This window comes from Megalopta genalis, chromosome 1 (genome assembly GCF_051020955.1).
Source record: "Megalopta genalis isolate 19385.01 chromosome 1, iyMegGena1_principal, whole genome shotgun sequence".
NCBI classification, from domain to species: Eukaryota; Metazoa; Arthropoda; class Insecta; order Hymenoptera; family Halictidae; genus Megalopta; species Megalopta genalis.
Genome location: NC_135013.1, coordinates 26,233,245 through 26,255,892, shown reverse-complemented (window position 1 = coordinate 26,255,892; position 22,648 = coordinate 26,233,245). Strand labels below are relative to the sequence as shown.

The 22,648-nt window shown below is 41.9% G+C and overlaps 2 protein-coding genes across 3 annotated transcripts; one reads left to right on the top strand and one right to left on the bottom strand.

The window, feature by feature from the left end:
- Nucleotides 1–1,248: 1,248 nt before the first annotated feature.
- LOC117220638 (cytochrome P450 6k1) lies at nt 1,249–3,920 on the top strand. Its single transcript, XM_033470819.2, has 6 exons — nt 1,249–1,715; nt 2,016–2,251; nt 2,327–2,557; nt 2,668–2,945; nt 3,400–3,589; nt 3,678–3,920. The coding sequence occupies exons 1-6, from the start codon at nt 1,306–1,308 to the stop codon at nt 3,833–3,835; spliced, it is 1,503 nt and encodes a 500-aa protein (XP_033326710.2). The 5' UTR covers nt 1,249–1,305; the 3' UTR covers nt 3,836–3,920.
- mus101 (mutagen-sensitive 101) lies at nt 3,912–22,644 on the bottom strand. Of its 2 annotated transcripts, none has more exons than XM_076524555.1 (28): nt 22,505–22,644; nt 16,901–17,992; nt 9,835–16,811; nt 9,596–9,729; nt 9,380–9,519; nt 9,075–9,207; nt 8,912–9,019; nt 8,648–8,854; nt 8,353–8,569; nt 8,154–8,288; nt 8,004–8,080; nt 7,768–7,937; nt 7,565–7,703; nt 7,371–7,497; nt 7,093–7,305; nt 6,850–7,031; nt 6,614–6,780; nt 6,344–6,549; nt 6,153–6,280; nt 5,865–6,095; nt 5,733–5,795; nt 5,472–5,629; nt 5,285–5,406; nt 5,154–5,218; nt 4,926–5,078; nt 4,629–4,829; nt 4,307–4,536; nt 3,912–4,236 (listed from the first exon to the last, which is right to left on the bottom strand). In XM_076524555.1, the coding sequence occupies exons 4-28, from the start codon at nt 9,701–9,703 to the stop codon at nt 4,014–4,016; spliced, it is 3,903 nt and encodes a 1,300-aa protein (XP_076380670.1). In that variant the 5' UTR covers nt 9,704–9,729; nt 9,835–16,811; nt 16,901–17,992; nt 22,505–22,644; the 3' UTR covers nt 3,912–4,013. The 2 variants fall into 2 exon arrangements, with proteins under 2 accessions (XP_076380670.1, XP_033326690.2); XM_033470799.2 differs by having other exon boundaries at nt 9,849–16,811.
- Nucleotides 22,645–22,648: the final 4 nt, after the last annotated feature.

Sequence of the window (22,648 nt, the reverse complement as noted above, 5' to 3'; positions counted from 1 at the left end):
TGTTCGATTGAACTTTTGACGGAAAAGGCGCGTGTTCAAGCGAATATCGGGTTTTCTAACCGACGTAGCTCACCATCATTAGATGGCTTTCGTCTCGGTGGACCTACATAATGCACTTCGACGTGTTTTCCACTTGTCTCAGTCGCGTTCTCTAATAAGCACACTTTTTGGCGAATATTTTATATATGAATTTTGTATGACTCAGCTAGGTCTTCGCTTTTATTTAGTTAAATAAACGGAAGGGCGAATTGTTCGGATTGCTGTTACAACAACTGACCGCGGATATAAATAATTTTATATAATAATAATAAACAATAATAATAAATAAATAATTACTAATTCGTAGTAACTGATCCACCCCTCCTTTTCGGTAGATTTTACACCTCCTCTGCTTGCGGTTGATTTAAAGGCGGATAGGATAGGGCGAACCTAACATTTTTTATAGATAACAGAAAAAAAAAAAAAAAGTATTAGAGGAAAATATAATTAAAGTTCGAGAGATAATCCTTATTTATGGTCAGCGAATTTTTTCCACGGTCATATTTTCCGAGATTCCAATATTATCAGCGTTTTTTTTTGTATTCGGGTCGTAGGCTGCTTCTTGATTTCGTTTTTAACAAGATATTTGTTCCTCCAACATACCCTAATAATAATAAACAAAATATTTAAATGGAACATTCTGTACATTGCGATATGGTAGATTATTGTTTTACAATCTCTATGCTGTATCTTATCAAAGTGCGAGTTGTGATAGTTGTGCCAGTCATTCCAAAATAAAACAATATAATAATAAACAAAATATTAAAATGGAACATTCTGTACATTGCGATATGGTAGATTATGGTTTTACAATCTCTACACTGTAGCTTATCAAAGTGCGAGTTGTGCCAATCATTCCAAAATAAAACAATATAATAATAAACAAAAATAATATATAATAATAAACAAACTATTTAAATGGAACATTCTGTACACATTCCGATATGATAGATTATTGTTTTACAATCTCTACACTGTAGCTTATCAAAGTGCGAGTTGTGATAGTTGTGCCAATCATTCCAAAATAAAACAATATATCTGCCCCCTTTTGATTATGGTCGGTCATTGGAAGAAATTGTCGATAAGAATCGGTCTCGGATAAATGAAGTTATGAAAACTCTTACACAGAGCAAGAACTCGTTTAGTGATAGAAGGGATATCTGAGACGTAATAATCGAATGCCTATACTTACATAATTGTTTACATAGTTATTTAGGAGCAGCAACTTAGCGGATCTCTGTCAGTGTCAATTATCCGCGAGCCGCGATGGTGTATGGAACGTTGATCTTAAATGCTCTTCTCGTAGCCCCCGTGATTGGGGTGCTGTTTTACTTGTACATGAACTATTCGCATACTTATTGGAGAAGAAAGGGTATCCCTTCGACCTCAGGACATTGGTTCTACGGTAACGTGAAAGATGCAGTGTTGTTTCGAAAGAATGCCGCGTTCTTGATAGGCGACTTGTTTCTTCACGCTCCAACGGATGCGGACATGTACGGGATCTACATGCTCCACAAACCCTTTCTACTGATCAGGAGCCCGGAACTGATTAAACAAATCATGGTCAAGGATTTCCACATTTTCGCGGACCGATTTTTCACCGCCGAGTCTCATCAGGACAAGATCGGCAGTTCTAATCTTTTCACTATCAAAAACCCGGATTGGAGGCAACTGAGGTGAGTAAAATCACGATAGCATGATTTAATAGATATTAATATAATAATTATATTATATTAATATAATATAAAAAAAGGAATTATATTAATAATATTAATATAATAATTATATAATAATTAAGTGTAACGTCTTCTCAAAAAAAAAAGAAATTATATTAATAATATTAATATAATAATTATTATATAATTTCTTTTTTTTTGAGAAGACGTTACACTTTGTCGAATTTTTCCTTAGTATTTACGAAAATGAATAAATTCGAAACGGTAATTTATTATCACGATCGACGGATCTTTGCTTAGGACAAAAATAACTCCTGTGTTCACGAGTGGAAAAATGAAGAAACTGTTCCACTTGATAGTCGAAACCACAGAGTCGATGAAGAACTACTTGCTGAAGGAGGTATCGGGATCAGATACGAAGACCATCGAGATGCGTACTGTTGCCCTAAAGTACACCACGGATATCATATCCTCCATTGCTTTCGGAATTCATGTGAATTCTTTCGACAAAAACAATGATGAATTCTTTAGAAAAGGTACCTCATAAGAGAATAACGCAAGCGGCTTTGAACGTGATTAGAATTTCAATTCTATTTTCTTATCTGTTATAGCGCAAGAAGGACTTACGCCTACGATAAGACGAAGCGTTCAATTCTTCTTCATGTTTTTCTTTCCGTCATTTTCCAAGTACATAGGTGGAAAATTTTTAGGTTCCACTACGGACTATTTTCGCAGCGTATTTTGGGATTCTATGGAGAACAGAGAGATGTCGAAATCGAAACGGGGAGACTTAATAGACTCCCTCATCGAGATTAAGGACGATAAGAGAAACAACGATTTCAGTAGGTGGTTGTTTATCGTTATGGCATCGGAATTTCGCTAAAGAAAGTTACATACTTATTATATTATTAACAGAATGATCTGACAGCAATGATAAATAATTGAATTACAGAATTGGAAGGAGATGTTTTGGTGAGTCAGTCAGCTATATTTTTCGTTGCTGGTCGCGAGTCTAGCGTGACCACGATTTGTTTCGCGCTCTACGAGCTCTCTAAATATCCAGATATACAGAAACGAGTACGCAAAGAGATTCAAGATATTATAAAAGCTGAAGGAATAACATACGAGAGCATTCACAATATGAAGTACCTTAATCAAGTGATTTGTGAGATTCTGAGGCTGTACCCAGCAGCTCCGCTTCTTGATAGAATCGCTTCTACCGACTATAAGGTACAGCAAACCCTTATGTTACTATATATATATATATATATTATATATATAGTATATGTACAACTACCTTAGTAGTTATATATATTATATATATATATTATACTATATATATTATTATATTATATATTATGTTACTATAAAAAAATATTGTATCTGACGTAGCAAAGATTTCGTCTTTTAAAGAATTCTTATCTCTAAAGATGAAGTATTGGTCGCTTGAGACGGCGAAGAATGCAGTCATGTTCAAATAACTGAGTATACTTGTTATGCCAATATCAATAGTAATATTTTATTGCTGTCCTTACAATAAGGTTACGTACATATTTACGCTTGAATACCATTAGTTAGTTTTTCTTGATTTAAATCACCGCGTAACTACTTTGTAATAACCTGACACGAAAAGAAGTTACATATTACTTTGCAAATTAAGTTCATTTGATTTAACGTTCCGCAGGTACCAGGAACCGACATAGTAATAGAGAAAGGAACGCCAATATATATACCCCTATGTGGACTCCATCGCGACCCAAGGTACTTCCCTGACCCAGATCGTTTTGACCCTGATAGATTCAGCGATGAAAATAAGAACAATATTACACAATTCACGTACATGCCTTTTGGAGAAGGTCCACGAAATTGTATTGGTAAGAGCATGATTATTAACACTAAACTAGTTGGAGGAACTTCGTCAACATTGAAAGTACTTTAATAACATATAATTATGAAATATAGGAATGAGGCTTGGTATGATCCAGTCTGCCATGGGAGTGATCACGGTGCTCAGGGATTTCGAAGTTTCACTAGATCCCACTTACAAATACGACGTAGACCGCTATAACGTCTTCCTTCAAGCTCCAAAAGACTTCATACTGAATTTAAGGAAACTTTAAGACAATCGCATGGATCTTTCAAATACTTATTGTATTATAAGCCACAGTACATAACTTTAGGCTAATAAACAGGCAATTTATAAGACATGAGAAATATAATTCCATTTATTTACACAACCTAGCAATTCAGTTATTATCGTACAAAATCTTATCAAAAAGATTTTCTTTTTTTACTTTTTCACTTCGGCAGTAACGTTAAATACTTCCTGAATTCCGGTATTACGCATTCTCGCGGATTCAGCGGTGTTTGTGCGGTTAGATAATCGCTCAAATATTGTGGCATGAAGCATAAAATACCTTTGCTCGCCAACATTGCCCAGTCAATTGGCTGACTGACTTGTCTTAGATTGACGAAACAATGCGTAATTTTTTTCCCAGTTGGACTTGTGTCATACGGTGGCCTGAAATAAATGGAATATGAACACATTAACTGTTTTTATGACACGATCGGAATGTTGAAAAGGAGTTCACCTTGCTTGAACGACTTTACCGCCTCCAGCTTCGATTAACCTTTTAAATTGATCGTGTTTATCTCCGGAAGCTAGTAGAAGAGCTACCATATTATGAAAGGGACCAGTTGGAACTTTCAACAATTGAAGCCTCCATTTGTAAGCTGCTTTGGCAATTGTCTCTTCCACTTCTCCTGTTGGGTCTGGAATAATGCCTTTACTTTTTGGATTACCCCACTCGTATTTTTCTTCCTATTAATAACAAAGTTATGTATAGTTATGAACAGATATAATTAATACCAACGACATTATTACGCAACCGTTTTAAATACACAAATACTGACGTCAAGGAATTTTCCTTCTTGCTCAGAGTCTCGCAAATACATACAATGGAGAATCCACTTTCCTGACGCGATACTGCCAAGCATTTTTTCGTTTCTCGATGGTCTAATGCAAAGTAAATGCGTTGCGCTCATATCGAAATTAGCATCCACCGATACATCGCCACCGAGATCTTTTATTACTTGTTCAAAAGTTATTCTGTCCTATTAAAGAAGTGTATTAAAATAACATATTGTGTCTATGTAACTAAACTAGAGAATATATATTTTTCATCGACCAAATGATTCTTTACAACATACCTTTATACCAGATAACATGAATTTCAATTTCTTTGGAGGCTCTGGTTCTTCTGCCTGCTCCTCCATAGTTTCCTCTTCTTCATCTAGCTCTTCTTCGTCGTCTATTGTGCGGTGATTACGAACACTTTCATTCTGTTCCTCATTGAACGTTAACTATAGATATAAATAAGCTAACAATTAATTGTAATGTATTAAGGAATTTCATTTACAAAATTGGGAAAAACTTACGCGTTTCGAGTGACTCGGATCTTCCCACACAATAGCATCAATTGGTTGAGAGTCTTTCACGATAACTATAAGGAACGTATAATTAGATAGAACTATCACATAAGGAGGCGAAAATGATATTATATACTTGCATTTTTGTATGGGATCAGAAGGCTCTGTGTTATATGTGCTTGCACTTTCTCCGGAAAGGGAATATCTATTTTCAGGCGTGCTCGAGGTTCTTTGAAGTACTTGATGCAACTGTGCAATTTGCCTGCAGGATGAATGCAGTGATAGATAACGTGCAATTATTTCAATTAGGAATTTTATATAACTTACATATTAATTTCATTATTTTCTGGTGGATTCTCGTTAGGGAACACTAATTTTCTATTGATTGGAGTAGATGGAGACATTTCAGTGGAATCTTTCGTTTCCACAGGTGTTTCTGCAGCTGGTTCATTGTTATCAGTGACCATCATTTCATTCGCATCATCCTATTAAATTTAATAACCTTTGAAATTTTCTATACGCTTTAATATGTTGTAAAACACATAGAATAAGTCAATCAACACAACTGTTCAAATTGTGTATACTTACGTTTCGATCCTGGCAATCGTTTACCAATTTTTGCCATAGTTGTCTTTTCAATTCGGAAAGAGGCTACAAGTTCAGTGATATTAAAATAAGTTATTACATTGTACGCGCAGAACAAGAGATGCTGATACAAACAGTACTAGGTGGTCTTCTTTTTAAGGGAGGTTCCTTCACTCTTAAGTCTGGGAAATTGTTTATCCACTTAAGCCATCCTTTCCTCGTATCCGGTGATGGATTTGGTTTAAACACTTGTCCGTATGGTGTTTCGGGCGTCGACACATGGAACGGCGACTGTGGGGTCGTATTCATAAGCAAACTGAGTCGTTTATTTATTAGTGGAGTGTCTCCTGAACTGCCCTCTTGACTCTGCAATAAAAACAATATATAACAATTCCGTTTACAATGTGGCCAATATGTACCTACCAGTAAATTAGGTAAAGGTCGTTTCGGAGTAATAATATCGTTGCTTGGCACCTCCAATGGAGGACCCATTTGATTTGTATCAGAACTAGATGCGCTTATGTTTCCATTCTCGTTCGGTTCTTCAAGAGCTATTATTAAACAATATGCACTTGTATTACATCGTAATATGATTTTATCAAAACAGTACATACCTATAGTTTCGCCTACAAGATACGGAGTCTCGTTAACGCGTTTTGTTTGAGCTGCGCAAGCTTTCAACCAGTCGGCAGTGACAGCTGGCAATTTCCATTTCACTGCAGCATTGTATTTGTTCCCTTCTGGTGTTGGGCATACTAAATGGGTACTTCCATACGTCTTCTTTTCAAGATTGGTTTTACGTACAAAAATATCTTGGCACCTAAAATCAATATTATTTTAATGTATTTGTTACTATTAAGCTATCAATAATAAAGATTTCATACATTGCGCCCAGTTCTGTAGCTAGCGTCGCAAGAAACGTTCGTTCTACACCAGTGTACATGCTCATTGTGATAACACAACCTGATAATGGGTTCGAATGTTTTTTTATAGATAAAGGCCTATGATAGTACACAATGTCAACTATTGCTTCCTGGTTTACACAGTCTTCCTATAATAAATTAGCACCAAAAAGTATTCCATGGTCATACAGATTTTTGCATGTAAAAATGATATTTACTATAAACAGGTCGGTGACAATTTCGTTGACGGTATGTTTCAATACAGCACCGCATTTTGGTACAACTCCATAATCTGGAATACCGGCAAACATGCTTGAAACTACTTGACCACCCATTGCTGCGATAGTTTCTGCTACATAACCATCTTCTTCGCTGAAGCCGACCACGACGAACGTGAGTCCTGCGTATTACTTCATTAATTAATAACATGTTATCTACGCCAATCGTATATGCAATATTACCTTCAAATAATCTATCATTTAACGTCGATGTTTGGCTGATCGGTACTGCACTATCATCTGCCGAATATTTACTTTCTGTAGCTCCGAATGAAACTGTGCCTTTCATTGACTTGATCTGGCTGTTACGATTGTAGACTAAAGTCTTTTCATTGTCATCCTTTACGGGCGTGTGCGGTTTAAGGAATTCTTGTATACTCGTATCGTTCCCTGGAACTGAATTGAAAATAAAAAAGTAATTTTCAAAAATTAATATTATATTAAGAAAATAAATACACTACCAACTGTATCTTGAAGATACTGTTGCACAAGATCAGAGTCTTTTTCTTTTTCTAACATTGCCAACTTTTTATCTATGTCGAAAGATGGTATGGGTACTTTCTTCGGTTTTTGCAACATCTGTAAATTCTGAAACAGACACGTTAATTTTAAATATTTTTCTTATACATAAAAATTGCATTCTTTATGTACTTACTCTTTTGCTTAACGGGGAGGGAGGTTCTGGAACTTTTTGTGCTGGACCATGCTTTTGTACAAACAAATAATTTTCTTCCGGTGCGGGGCGTTTTAATTTCATACTTTCCTCGAGCCATTCCGAAGTTAAAATATGGGAACTATACATAATATTTATAGCACTCAAATTTAAAATTGTTGGTTTAAAAATAAACGACAACGTACCATAATCCTTTTGATTTCAACATTTTAAGATCACTGCTGGCTCTACTTTCATCTCCAACGATGACATGCGTTACAGCATCCGATATATCATCTAGACGTGTTGCACTACCTACATTTAATATCTTATTGAGCTTGTCTCTTTGATTGGAAGCAAATCCGGCGAGATAAATCTGAAAAGTTAAAGCATTGAAATACCCATGAGATGCTAGTGTACGATTTACATTAAATTTACTCACATTGCATCCGTCCAAAAATGGACCGGACAATTTTGCTTCGTTGAAAGTTAGTCTTTCCAAAACTGCATTTGTATTAACTAAAAATATATGTAAACTTAAGATTAAACTTTCTAATATAATAGATCATATTTCTCCTACTCCATTACCGACCGTTTGTATCTCTAGATAGAGAATCCGTTGAAAGAAAACTGCTTATTGTCGTTGTCATACTTTCGTCTACACAATTCCCTGGTTGTATGTCGCACGGTATGGAACTTATGGCAGAACAATTAAATGTATCATATGCTACGATATAAAAAAGGCGTAATTAGTTCCTGCTTTTATTAGTAATAAAGTAGAATATTTGTACCATTTGATTTCTCTGGAGTAGAATATGCTTTCGATGGTTTAATTAAAAAATCTTTAAAAGGTAAAGCGTAGCCCACTTTTATACTCTCATAAACCCAATCTGGTATCAAACATGCTATATTTGCTTGCTTTGCATACTTCAGTTTTTCACTCATTGGACTATTTTCTGGAGCAAGTAAGACTTTAACTTTTGCACCATCTAGAGGGCCCATAAACGTCTAAAAAGATATTAGTATAAATAAATCTTAAAAAATTAATAGTATGATAAAGGAATTATATTGTATAAATAAATTTACCCCTCCGTGTTCATTAATTAAAAGTTTGATTTCATCTTTTTTGCGCTTTGGGAGGTTAGTCGATGTCACTATTAAATTAAGAAAAACGGAAGCCTTATATTTATTGAACATGTCATCGTCTGGTAGAACAAATGTTTTTAAATTTGCCTCCCAAATTGCTTCTACCCACTCCTTAGTAACTATTGGTATTTTCATATCTGTAGCAGCCTGTTGAAGAAGATAAGTGATTAAAAGATATAAGCCACTATACGTTAATGAACATACCTCATACTTTGCAGACATCACTGATCCAGTTATAAGATGTGTTACACGACTGCGCAATTGTTTGGTAAAAATACCACCCATGTATTCTACTAATTTTTCTACGTGTTCCTAAAAATTTGTAATTTTTAAATACTGGTAATTTGATAAAATGCATGAGGCATACTTTTTCTTGCGGTGTCAAACCCGATGCACACACACAAAGTCCTCTCATAGCTGTTGTATACACTGGACTTGTACCTTCTGGAATTGGTTGACCATTGACAAAGCAGATTAGCAAGCATTTAGGTCCAACCAGCCTACAGGGATCAGAGAATATTTAATACACTAGAACAACAATCTCTAAATGGAAATATTTGTTTTATTTATTATTGTAAAAATATATTTTGTAGGGTGAAATTATATTCGATAGAGTATATACGAGATATCAAAATAAGACAGATATTTAGGCGATGAGAAGATTCTACTTACGGACATTTAAATGTCTTCAATCTCTCAAATGCACTACCCTTAAATTCCTCCATTACAAAGACATCATTTTTAGCAGGCTCCATTTTATTACATTTCTTTTCAGTAACCCATATCGGTTGCAGGTTATGCTCACAGCAATTCTGAGAACATGATCAACGAAATTATACTGCAATGTTCCTTAAATACCTTTGTTTTCTAACAGATTAATTCACTTACATTATATGCCTGCCACATGTCTTCATTACAATCATCTTCAGTTTTGTATTTGCTTGACACAACAAAATAAAGATTTACATCGTTATCGACTTGACTCTGCTCGCTCATGTTTATGTGAAATATAAAAACTAAAACTGTTAATATCAAAATGATTAATGTTACAAGCTCGTAAGCAACTGTCTCGTTCAATAGAACTGTGTACTTCTCGCGTTCTCGCGCCTAATTTTGCTGCATCTTACTTGAACCTACTCACTCCTGTACGTTTTTCTTTCTCCCTCTTCCTTAGTGCTGTCTAAGCTGGCCAGCGTATCCCAACCATTTTACTGCTCAACAAGTTCTGCGCAGACGTCTCGATCGTCGCCAACGCCGGTTTATTCGAGTTGAATAATTCTCGAGGAAGCGTGTGTCCATACTCATAATACTTTACTGTATTTACAGGATAAATGTTCTATTACAAGAAAGAGAAAGCTTGTAAATTCTAGGTTATCAGTGCCTTCTGCTCTGATTCATTTTGGTCCCCGTGGATCAGAGACTTCTTCTTTGATTTACTTTGGTCCGCAAATATATTTGACATATGCGAGTGCGTGCGTGCGTGCGTGCGTGCGTGCGTTCGTGCGTGCGTGCGCGTGTGTGGGTATGCGCTAGCTAGCTGGCGAGTGAGTGTGTTAGTTTTTAAGTCGTCGTAAGAAAGGCAGCCATAGCGAATTCCGACTTCGTTCTGACTCCCTTACGGGTCTCTAAAGCAGCAACCTCCTTGCGGTGAGACCGGGCAATCGGTATCATCCTCGATTCAGAAAACATTGCAAATTGCAATGAGTTTTGAGTCGAGGATGATACCGAGCTAATAGCTGCTAATTTTCAATTCCCTTGATTGATATTTTCTAATCATAAATGATGTTATCGTGTTGCTTTCATTGATAATTAATTTACAGGATTTTTGGTTCACGATATCGTTGATTCTTTACGTAACCGTTTAGCTGAAAGTACTAGCTCAAAATCGACTGTTGGTAATTTCGCCTACCAGTTTGAGCATTTCGCCACTAGAATAATTGGCGCTATACGGATTCTTACAGAATCTTCATTATTTTATTTCGCTCCGTCGATACGATTTGGCTAACAGTTCGGACGTTTTGCTACTATGTATAGTGGCGCTATTTTGATATTTTAAGATAATAAGAATATATAATAATATATATAATAATATAATAATATATATAATAATATATATTATATATAATATCTATAATATATATAATAATAAAATATATAATAATAATATTAATAATATAATAATAAATTATATTTAATTGCTTTCTCGCTGAAAATTTTGTAATATCTTAAGTCTTCAAATTGAAGCTGAAGAAATTCACATTACTATATTCCATTACGGAAGTGATCTTTGCAGATTTTTGCATCACATTTGATTAGGTATTTAATTAGCTGTCTTATTAACTATATCTCCATCTAATAAAAACTTATTTTCTTATTCTTACTTATTTCACATTCTTTCAACGATGGTCCCGGTTGAACGATTCCGTGGATATTCATTAGCTTTTTACTGTTCGTGGAAAAACATAGTTGTTGCATAATTAAATTACTTCTCGGATCTGCCGCCTTTCATGGTACAGAGGCCTACGTGAAAGTTTGAACGTAGCAGAGAGCTACGATGGTCATTAAGGAGCCTGTTAATAGCAACGATTAGAGCGTTCGCCGATCATGCCCAGGGTTATCGTTTGTTTGTTTCTCGGGTGTTCTCTCGTCGAGACTTCAGACTTTCGCCGACTTATTGACGAATTGATCATTCAATTTTGGCTAACACTCGCCTCGGACATTCTTTTTTTGGGCCAAACACGTGATCCTTCTTCACAGTGATTCCAAGATAAACAGATTTTACGAGGAAACATTGCGATAAAGATTACAAATACGGCCTTACCAAGTGGACAAGTGTTTTACATTATTATTAGGTCGGTTAATTAAAAAATTTAATTAACTTGAGATTCGGCGGACAAGGACCTTTGGTCGGCGCACAATCAATAAAAGCATTGTCTTCAGTGCATACAATCGGGACGCTGATAAATTATCTATCGATCAATACACACACCTTGGATGTCGCTTGTTAGTCACTCTGCGAATTAGGCGTAGCTGCGAACCGATCCAAGAGAAAGGGAAAGAAAGGTTCATCCGATTTCTACGAATTTATATACATGCTGTACGTTCGAGGCATTAAATTAGACATTAAAAGAGAAACCGATTACGGTTTCAGGAGAGACTACGAGTGATTACAGAGCAAATTTTATAGTTTCCGCGCTTGCGAACGGGCCGGCGAAGCTTGTATAATTAAATTAATTCAAAGGCGTTGCGTCGCCCGTGGTCGGCCGTAACGGACGTCATAAAATCTTTCGATACTTTTACGTGTCGTTCTTATCATCTGATCCTTCCCGTAATCAATCTGATCGCGGCATAATCGACACGCGAGCGCTGTAATTACAGTCCGGACTGTCGATCTTGCTAATATTATATCCAAACGGCGCGACGTCAATGGAAGGATGACTGAACCGTCGGCTTTATAAATAGTTTCGATTTCGTCGAGCGTTGCTTTCGGCCCTCGAATATAACCCTGTCCACATTGTTACTCATCGAATTTGGCGAACGCGCAGCGTTTACGTCATATTCGCGTGAATCCCATCATCTGACCCAAAACGATCTGGCGAGGCTGTAATTGACCGAGCAAATACCCGTGTGTCTAAACGTTACAGTTTGTAACGGGGGATTCGGAACGGTGACGTTTTATGGCAGCCACTTCGGATGAGACCGGCCGGTAATTCAACGAAAGGTTCGCTGGATTTCCGGTTTTACAATTCACCGAAACGCTCGCGGAATTCCGGAAATTCTTCGGCCGTCGAACCGTTTTCTCTCACGGATTCCACGCGTGCAATTAGAAGCGGATCAGAAGTCCGTAACAGAGAGCGCGCGCGCGGGGATTCCCTTGTGTCGCCGTTGATCATTACACCGGTCGCCGCGTTTGCTATCGTTTTACGACTTTACGGAAGAGAAAGGAAGCGAGAGGGAGAAAGAAAGAGAGAGAACGAACAAGAGAGCGAGAGAGAGAGAGGGAGGGATAAAAAGAGCGAGAATTTTAACAGCGAGCCGTTATCGACTGTCCACTTCCGTGGGAGCGGCTTATCAGTAGACTATTCGACGGGGGTTAAAAATAGAAGGCTCGTTCGCGGGTAACGCATCACGGCGGATGACCTCAGGCAGATGCCGAGATATTATCTGTACAGCCGGCCCGAGATCATCGACAGATATTGCCCCGTGTAGGAGCAGGTCGCACGGCGAAATCGACTTAGTCTGCGCATCTTCGGTTCGAGATTCGATAATACAATTGACTAATTGAATGCGCGACCTCGCCGCTTCGCGAATTAGACAGGTTACTCTTGACTTCTAGAACTCGTTCCCGCCTTCGTTTCACTTTCAATGTCCGCTTCTCGAAGGTGTCACTTTCCGATCATTACGGCGCGACACCTTTCTAATCGTCGAACGCGAATTTCTTTTCGCCGATTGCTCGGCGCGTAGAGCAGCAATCGGCAACTAAAATGACTAGAAGAGGCATCGTCCGGTTGTTTCCGATTCAAACTGAACGCTGCTTAACGGGAAGATAAAGTAGCTCGACAAACATGTCGAAAAATATTGCAAAATATAATTACAAATCGGTGGAGCGAGTGAGAGAAGGGATTTATCGGACCGTCGAAATGCGCGAAAATAAAAAACCGAGCGAGGATTAAATGGCGATCGTATCGTTTTCAATCAGGACGACTAATAATAGCTCCAGATAAAAATTGTCTCCGAGATCTGCCGATTGTATCGGTGGTTATTGCATAATTCGATACACCGTACACATCCAAACATAATTGTCGCTATCGTTGTCACTATCAAACAGGCTCTTACCGCGGTGTACAACTGTTTCGCGCTTGTCGACGGCAAGATACGTCCGAGATAGACCAAAGATACATATTTCGGCGAACGCTCTAAGTAACAAGTGGCACGCGAAAGCAAAAAAATTACGAAGGAGTTCTTTGGTGCCGCTACGCGATTCTCGTGTCGCGTTGGACGCACGGCAATTTTGATGCTATCGTGCATCTCCGTTGTCACGAGTGCATCGGTTTCTGTTTTTTTTTATGCTATCTGCGAGTGTATTACGGTGCTATGAAGAAGCGGATTTTTTTCGATACAATCGTTCCATCGCGACGATCTATGGCGAAGTAGTTATTAATACAGAAAAAGAAACGTACGATAATGATAACAGGTTCCGAGGTTCTTCGATTCGATGATAAACCGCGCTTCGCGCTTTGTAATGTAATTTGTAATGTAATTCAAGCGTAGAGTAGATAATTCACGAAATAACGAGCCGAAGAACTTGGCGATTAAAATTTATTCGTTTTGCTGATCGCTGCGTTTCGCACGAATTCAATTTGAATAACTTTGACGAAGGCATCGTTAAATTCCATTAGGATTTGAATACGTTCCTCGGTGGGTCACACGAACCACGCGAAATTGTTTGCGGAACAATTTGCCGGTGCCATTTTGTCGGGAGCTCTCCAGTGAACAACACGTCGCGACGTCACACGACCGCCGTCATCTGTGATTAATCTACCTCGTTCTCGAGAAAAATTATAATAAATAATTCCCGGAACACTTGAGTCACCTTTAACAAAAGAGATTATACCCTCGGTTTTTCCTTGCCGTTGTAATAATCGAAATCGTTTCGGTAACGTGCTCCGATAAAAGCGAAATAAAGGCGGGAGAGGGATCCGATTTCCGATCTGCGATCTCTATCGTCGAACAAAAAAAAAATCGTATTTTATTAATCCCCGGATCAAAGTATCGAAAACATGGTGGGGGCGTGCTTATTTTCGATTGCGAAGAAATCGTTATCTATCCGAGGTAAGCAATTTTTATAGAGCCGACGAATGATAAATTGGCCGACTGTGAGAGCGTACGTGTCAATTTTTGATAGATCGCTGGATTTATTTTGAGCGGTTTGGTATTTTTAGGACCTGTGTTCCTGCGTCATTATTAAGATGATGGAGTACGTGGTATACGACACGAGCATTCAGGTCACACGTAACAGAAGTGCCGACAATTAGTATCACCGTGATCGTTGCTGGTCTTCTGCGATTCGCAAATTTTCCAAGCAATTTTTGTAAACAGTTTTTGTTTCTTTCTAATAAGTACAGAAGCGTATTCTCTTATTGCGGGCAACGTAATTGCGAATGCTGGCAGAGAATTCATCGATCCAGATCGAACCAGAAGACCTCGCAGCTCGTTCCAAATCGTCGATTCCGCAAGATCGACCATTAGCCGTCCCATAAACGCTTTGGATATCGCCGAATGTAAAGAAAGGCGTGTCAAACCGGCAAGATAACGGATCGATATAGTAATTCCGGCAATTATGCAGCAAGATAAAAGAGATTTCCAGTGGTTTCTATTGAAAATCAGACGATCGTCGAGCAAGAGAGACCGCGCGAGACGATTCGAGCTGTCGCAAGAGGAATGAAAAGACGGACAGCCAGCGAAATGCTTAATAGCATGAAACATTTAAAGCGCAAGCAGAGATTATGGTAATACAGCTAATTTTCGTTCAGTGACGTTCGGATTTAGCCGTCTTGTGGGTAAAACAGTCCGAGGAAAATACAGGGCGTCCCAAAATTATAACATTCCCAGGAAATGAGGGATTCCTGAGGTTATTTGAAGTAATTTTTTCCTTTACAAAAATGCAATCCGCGGCTTTGTTTACGAGTTATTAACGAAAAACACTGACCAATGAGAGACCAGCTCGGTTGGAGCGAACGAAGCCCACTTCCGCTCATTGACTCGGCCGGCTCGTGCCAGCTGATCTCGCCTCTCATTGGTCGCTGTTTTTCGTTAATAACTCGTAAACAAAGCCGCGCATTGCATTTTCGCTAAGGAAAAAGTTACTTCAAATGACCTCAGGAATCCCCCATTTCCCGGAGGTACCATAATTTTGGGACAGCCTGTATAGTGGGCCAGATATATCCAAGGTTTTCCATCCGTCGCGACACGAACAGCTTCGTAGTTCAAAGTTTCAAACAACCATCCCCTCGACATGTTATGAAACTTCGTGGAACAAACGTCGTTGGACAAATCGCGCAGGTGAAACTCCGTGTCTCCGGTGTCTGTGCGATTCCTCGGAAAAATCGTTATAGAAACCAACGGAGAAACGGGAACTATGCGCGTACGAATGGCTTCTGGCCCTGTCGTCGGGCTAACAAAACTTTTATCGCAAATTTGTTACCTCCGGTTTACGGAGGCTTCCTTGAAGCTGGCGGTTACGGATTACAGAAATTGTAAATACATACATACATGTTTAGTTTCAGTATCATTCCATTTATGCAGAAGTGGTTTTCGAGGAAGCCGTATCATAAAATATCCATCGCAATCATAGATTCTTAATGCTTGGATATACATACATATGTACCTACCACGGTCTTCTCTGTCGCAGTCTTTTAATTGGCGGATTGTAATGGGCCTGTTTACGATCGTAGCTTAACGAGCAGCAGCCTCGCGTCGCACCTACGCGCGAAGCGAAGAATATTGCCGATTTCATCAGCCGATTTTCGTCAGTATTCTATTTATTTCGCTTTTCATTCTCGTTCTTGCGACTCGCGGTGACTCAAAGGCGCTCTCGCCACGGTGGTCGTCGCGTTCGCCGTAACAATTTGACATTTCCTAGAAAACCGGCAGGCTCGCGACGGCGATAGGTTCGCTCGCGCTCAGGTGTGCAATCGGTGCTTCGCAGTGTTCGATTACGTGGCGTTAGACACGGCTTTACCGTGGCGACGAACCTTCGTCACGCCGCTTTTCGAGGTTCTGTTCCACGCAATCGTCGCTTTATAATTAGCTTTGTCCGAGAAATCGACGTCGCCGCGTACACTTTTCCAATTAGTCGCGATGTCTCGCATCCCGCGAATTTCTAGAATTTCTGGATCCCCGAGGCCTCGGTGATCGAGATCGCGGGACTCGCAGGATTTCCAAGATCTCCAAGGCTACGGACGCTTTCGTGACTTTCTTCGCGCACAGGAGTTCCAATGATCTCAAGGCTTTCCGAGCTCTGGATTCAAGAGACCTGTCCAGCATTCGAAACACTCGGCGTTTCTTCGCTAGCAGCTCGACGTCGCGGTAAACGAAAGAAAATCTGAAAGATAATTGCTTTGGATAGAAACGAGCAAGTTTACGGTTCACGATGATCGCTGATTCCTGAACACGCGCGCCGGCATTGGTTACCTTGCAAGAAGCATCCTGCGCCATGGAATCGCTGAGATATCTGCGCGGCCGTAGGTGCCTCGACATCAATGTCCATTCAAGAGTCGTCATTAGACGTTCTTAGACATCCTGAACTGGTTCTATCGCAGGCCATCCAATTCAACCGTGCCGCAGATTCAGCCGATAAATCCCCGCGAACGAATTCCGCGACGCGCGCGGAAACGGAAGATCGTGAAACCTTTCATGGTCTTCGATCATCCAAACGCGAACGAGAAATTATATAATTTAATTGGGAACGGTTATACGATCTCGAAGATAGTAGGAAACTAATCAGACCTCGCGAGGATTTTTATCACGGCGGGTTCTTTGCTTATCTCGCGAACGCATAACAGTCTGTTCATTAACTTTCCGTAACGATGTTTCCGTTCTGCGGTGCAGAACAGGAAGCCTTAAGCCGGCGCTAACTGTGCACAATTCATCCTGACGGAGATCCGATGGATCGAACAGTTAGGGTCAACGAGTCCGGAGATCTTTTCACGGTACGATCTTGTCGAGGAGCAGAGCAACTTTACAGGAAGACACGTCCCTCTCGAGGTCCGACACCGGTCTTCCTTGTCACGGTGACTTATGCTCGTTGGACCGTGCACTTCAATCCCGCTTCAGGACGTTTTATCATGCAAATTCCGAGCCGGCACGTTTTCATCGCGCACAATGCTCACGTACGCCGTCTAAATCAGTTGTTTGCGGCGCGGCGCGCGGACCGTTCCCGTTTTCACCGGGCTATCAACAATAACCGGTGCACCTGCCATCCCGGTGCCACCGATTAAACGCGTGTTTCCATAGAAATTGCAGAAGCGTATTCGATCGTCCCTGAAAAATAGTCGACGATGAACATGCTCGCTCTGCACGGTCGAATTAACCCCTTCCGTTGACCTTTCCCGCGAATGCTTGATCCGCACGGACCGTTCGCAGCTTCGTTTATTATAGTCTCCTTAGCGGTCCCCGGTGGCATGCCTAACGGATTCCCGTTAATCAGAAGCCGAGAGTAATTGCACGACGCTTCAGACTTGGTTCTCTTCGCTCGGGACTCCAGCCGTCGCGATCTGCAGCGGACTGTTTAAATTATTCGAAAAAAAGGGTTCATTAGGTGTTGAACAATTTCCTGGAATTACCAGCGTAAGAATCGTTGCTCTCGCGAGAAGAAAGAAGGAGGACGCTGTTTGTACAGTAGAACGTTCAAACAGCAGGGGGGCCGGGAACAATGAGAAAGAAGGAGAAGCCGAACGGATCGGGGGAGGACGAGGAGAGAAAGTTCGCGGAAGAAAGTTCTTATAGGTCGTTCCATTCGTCGAAAGTTCGAGGGGGGTAATGGATCGAAGCCGCCATTACTCCTCTTTAATGTTATTATCACGTTTCGCGCGCACGCACAATGGCAGCGCGCACGCGAATTAAAAATAGACTCATCGCGTCTCCGTTGGTGCGGCCTTCGGTGCATATTTGCTTACAAGGTGCGTCTTAAAAGCGCGGTAAACATTTAGCAGTCTATCCGCGAGCCGATTGCGTATCTCGTTCGGCGCGCGGGAGCGCGTGCAGCCGCGGCACCCATGCTGTTACTCGATCCACCGCATTCACCCTGCGTGTCCTAAACGATTCATGAATCGATCATGATCGCCGCGCCGTTCAATTAAAACCGCCGCATCGATCTTTCGCAAACGATCATCCTCTTAAATAGAATATTTCTCGGATGCGTTCCGCTTGGGACTCGAAAACATCCTTGCGCATCCAAGATGGCGGACAGCCGATGCGTCGCGGACGCGGAAAAACTGCGCTTTTCGCGGAACTTCGTGCGAGAAAATTGCTCGCCGATTCTTCCGTGTATACCGGGAACGGGGGTGGAGGGGCCGCACAGTTTTCTAAATTCGTTGAACAGCAACAAACGGCAACTTCGATCGGAAACTTCTCTTCGACGCGGCACGGCCATTCGCGAGCTTATAAATCAGTTTGAGCATTGTCGAGCGTAAAACTCGGGTCGAGTAAAAGCGCATCGGCGACGAAGTTGCTTTCTCTCCGGGCGAGCGGAACGGCGCAAAATAGAATAAAGTCGCAGGGGCTAAAACAGCGAGTAGGTCCGCCGAAGGAGAGAATTAGCCGAAGTCGAAAGGGGGGCCCGGTCTCGCCCTCGATTCCGAGTTTCTGTTGTGAGCCGCGCGAACTCCGATCGATGAACGTCGAAAGACAAAAGGTCCGGCAGTCCGTTATTGACAGTTTTAAAAAGGGGAATTTCGTCGACTCTCGTTCGCGGAACGGGAACAAAGAGGTTTCACTTGTTTAGCAAAACACGCGTCTCTTGTTCGCCGGAGGCTGGTGTTGAATTTCCGATAGACGGCTGAGCAACGGATTAATGAAGCCCCGGCTCGTTACAACGCGTTGGGCGACCCAACAACAAAATGTCTGCGTTTCCTTCTTCTCTCATCGGCGGCGGTGTGTTTGGCCCGCTGTTTCGAAAAATATCGAAACCGGGGGAAGAGGGATGCGTCAAACGTGCCGGACGTTTAATAACTCGGCCGCGATATGAAATTCAATACGAACGACCGAGAAGCTCGTTCGCGAATCGATGCTGCGAGGTTGCGCGATGCAACATCATGATCGGCAGAATCATAAGTCAGTCGCGTAATTTGCTGCGCGATCAAGCCGGCGTTTTTTCAACAAAAGAGAACGTCCCTCGTTGACCCTCTCCGGTAATATTCATCGGCTCCGTCGACTCTTTGAGAAATTAATTGTCGAAGATCGGCGAGATCAACGTGGCGAGGAACGTGTCGAACAGAGGAATCCGGGCTGTTCGATATTTTTTTGGAGGGATGGTTGATGGTCCTCCGGCGTCCAATGACGCGTAGCGATCTTCTCGCGCCGCGATCCGGATCGCTCTTCCACGGCTGAATGACGCGCTTCTTTCATAATTCTTCCTTTACTAGGCGTTACACGGGTGTCACGTGTTGGGGCTAACTTATGTGACACTTGACACAGTGCTACCGGCGATAACGAGCTACCTGGAACGAGACTAACGAGCATCTCACATTTTGTGTGATGTATTCTGCCGTTACCAACACCGCACGCGGCGATACGCCTATGCTAGATGAGTCAGTGCACCGCGAAATATTATTATATACATAGAAGTTGTCTGTCCGACCCGGGAGGACACTTCCTCTCGCGCGGATAAGCAATCAATGGCGCCCGTCGTAATTAGCCGATTAAGCCCGGATTAACCGTGTGACGCGTACGCTCCGTGTCACCGGTAATCTTGCGCGATTCTTCGAGAGCATTTCGCGTGCTCGCGTTTACGTGTCAACGCCGCGTCACGATTCCTGAATCTCGTTTCCACGTGAAAAGACGCCGGTGAATTGTGAAACGAGTCATGCTACACGTATCAGGCGCGCCTCTGGCAATTATCTCACCGTCGCGAACGGCCAAAGTTTTTCTTCTTTGCGCGGTGTTTGCTTTAACGTTGAGATCTACGATGAAAAAACGGTTCAACCGTGTATGAACCGCGAAGCGGAAAACGGGAGAAATAAGACCTGCGCGTGTATTGAATGCAGGTTATCGAAATGATCGGGTTTGTTAAGGGAAATCGGTGATCAATGAAAAGAACGAACAACAAAAGAGCAAGTGAAGTTCGGACGATTACCGATAATCGCTATTATCCTGTTTTATTTTCGCGGCGCGGAATTAAACGGACCGCACACGATTTATGCTCGAGATCCAGAATCGATCAACGCGTGATAGGATAATACCTAGCAGGTATCAAGCGGATCCATGAAAATATTTAAGCGATCGTCTGGCCGGATCCTGGATCAGATGATCGTAATCCTGTCACGTTCGATCGATGAAATTGCGAAATATCAAGGGTTTAATTGCTCGGCCGGCTCGGTCGAGCCTAACGGAGGCCATAAAACTGGACCACATTTGATAAATCGGATCTTTATTCCTCTGGCCGTCGTTAATGATCCCGGCGGCGGTCGAGGGTGCTGCGATATCAGCGAGAATGAAATAAGACACCGAAACCCTGCTGGAATGCAAATTGTCAACGTGGAAATGTTTATCAACACGAGCATATCGCGAGGACGAAATAATGAATCACAGAGGGTCGAGAAGTTGGTCGGGGTATGGTCGAGCACTGGCTCGAGCGACCCTCAAACTTAATTTGCGCCGAAAAGGAGATTCTCGTGACAGAACTTCTCACGTTTTTTGCTTGCGCGGTCCCGTATTAGGCTTCTGTGAAAGCTGTTTCTCTTTTTATTGCGGTTTCAGAGGAAAGTCCGCGCGCCGCGCCGTTTCGATCGAGAAATTATCCGCTGCCGAGGCACAATTTTCGAGGACTCTTACCTCGGAGGTAGCATATTATTTTTTCGCAGAATATAGAAACTTTCGATCAACATCGCGCGGGGGGGGGGGGGGGGGGAAGTAACCGGTTTTTCGCATAATCTTTTATTCGAAAATTCTCGATATCGGCGGCGTCTCCGTCGTGAGGAGGCGATCGAGCAGGACATTTTAATTCCGTGAAATATTACAATCAAAACAAGAAAAAGTGTAAATTCATGCACCCGTTCCGCGGGATCGATGTTAATTCATGCAGTGACAGAATAATCGGGCGTCGCAACACGTGATTATATCGATACGCGGCTTCTTTTTTTTCAAACACTCGACGAAGCAAGAAGCGGTATCGCATAAATCTTATCGGTAATGCGAACAAATCTTTATTGCGAACAATACAATCGAGAGAAAAAGCTGCAGGCGACCCGAACGGGGCGCGCGCCGGTTAAACGTGACAAAGAATACTGAAAATAATTGCGAACCTGTTGTTTTACCTCTCGCACAGGGAACCGGTTGCCCCATTGAAACGTTGAATCCCGCCTGTTGCGAAATAACTTTATAATTTCTAATTGGAAACAGAATCTACGTTGCGACCTTTCGGCGCTGTCGAATCCCTACGTTTCCGAATCAATCACGAAAACTTAGTCAACGCGCGCGTCTTCCTTTATGAACGGTTTAATCAGCGAAACCGTTTTCCACGAAAAATCGGCTCTTTTCCGGGGATCGTTCGCGATCGGTCGATCCGTTGGGGATCGTGCACGGATCGGCAATTTGTCCCGCAGCGGGATGCACGTGCAGCATGCACCGTGCACAGAGGCGACGCGACGCGAAGCGGATTGGCGCGGGTCGTCGTTGCGCGTCGCGACGGCCTCGAGTCGCAGACGAGAGTGCTCCTCGCTCTCTCGGCGTTGCAAGAGCGCGAGTGAGAAACCAGAGAACGGGAATGAGAGAGAGAGAGAGAGAGAGATAGAAGCAAGAGAGAGAGAGAGAGAGAGAGAGAGAGAGAGAGACGGAGAACTAGCAGGGAGAGAGAATCGTCCCGCGACGGGCGGCTCGATGGTGGGGTGTCAGCCGCGGCTTATCTGGCGACTTTATGTATATTACGATGCCCAAGGCAGGAACACGAGCAGTTCACTGCTGGCTAACTGGTCGGAGAAGTCGGCGAAGCCGAGTCCTGAGCCTGGCGGCCCCCCAACGACCCCCTCTCTCGATCCATCGAGAGAAACGTGTTCGCGAGTGTACCCGAGTTCGGTTTACCTGGAGTTGTTCAGTTGCGACCGACACCCAAAGTTACGCACGTGCTGCTCGCGACCCAGGACAAGCCAGGATCCATCGGTAGCGATCCAGAGATCGAGCTGGACTCCGGAGCGGATCGTGATCCTGCTGGAAACCGGCCCAGAA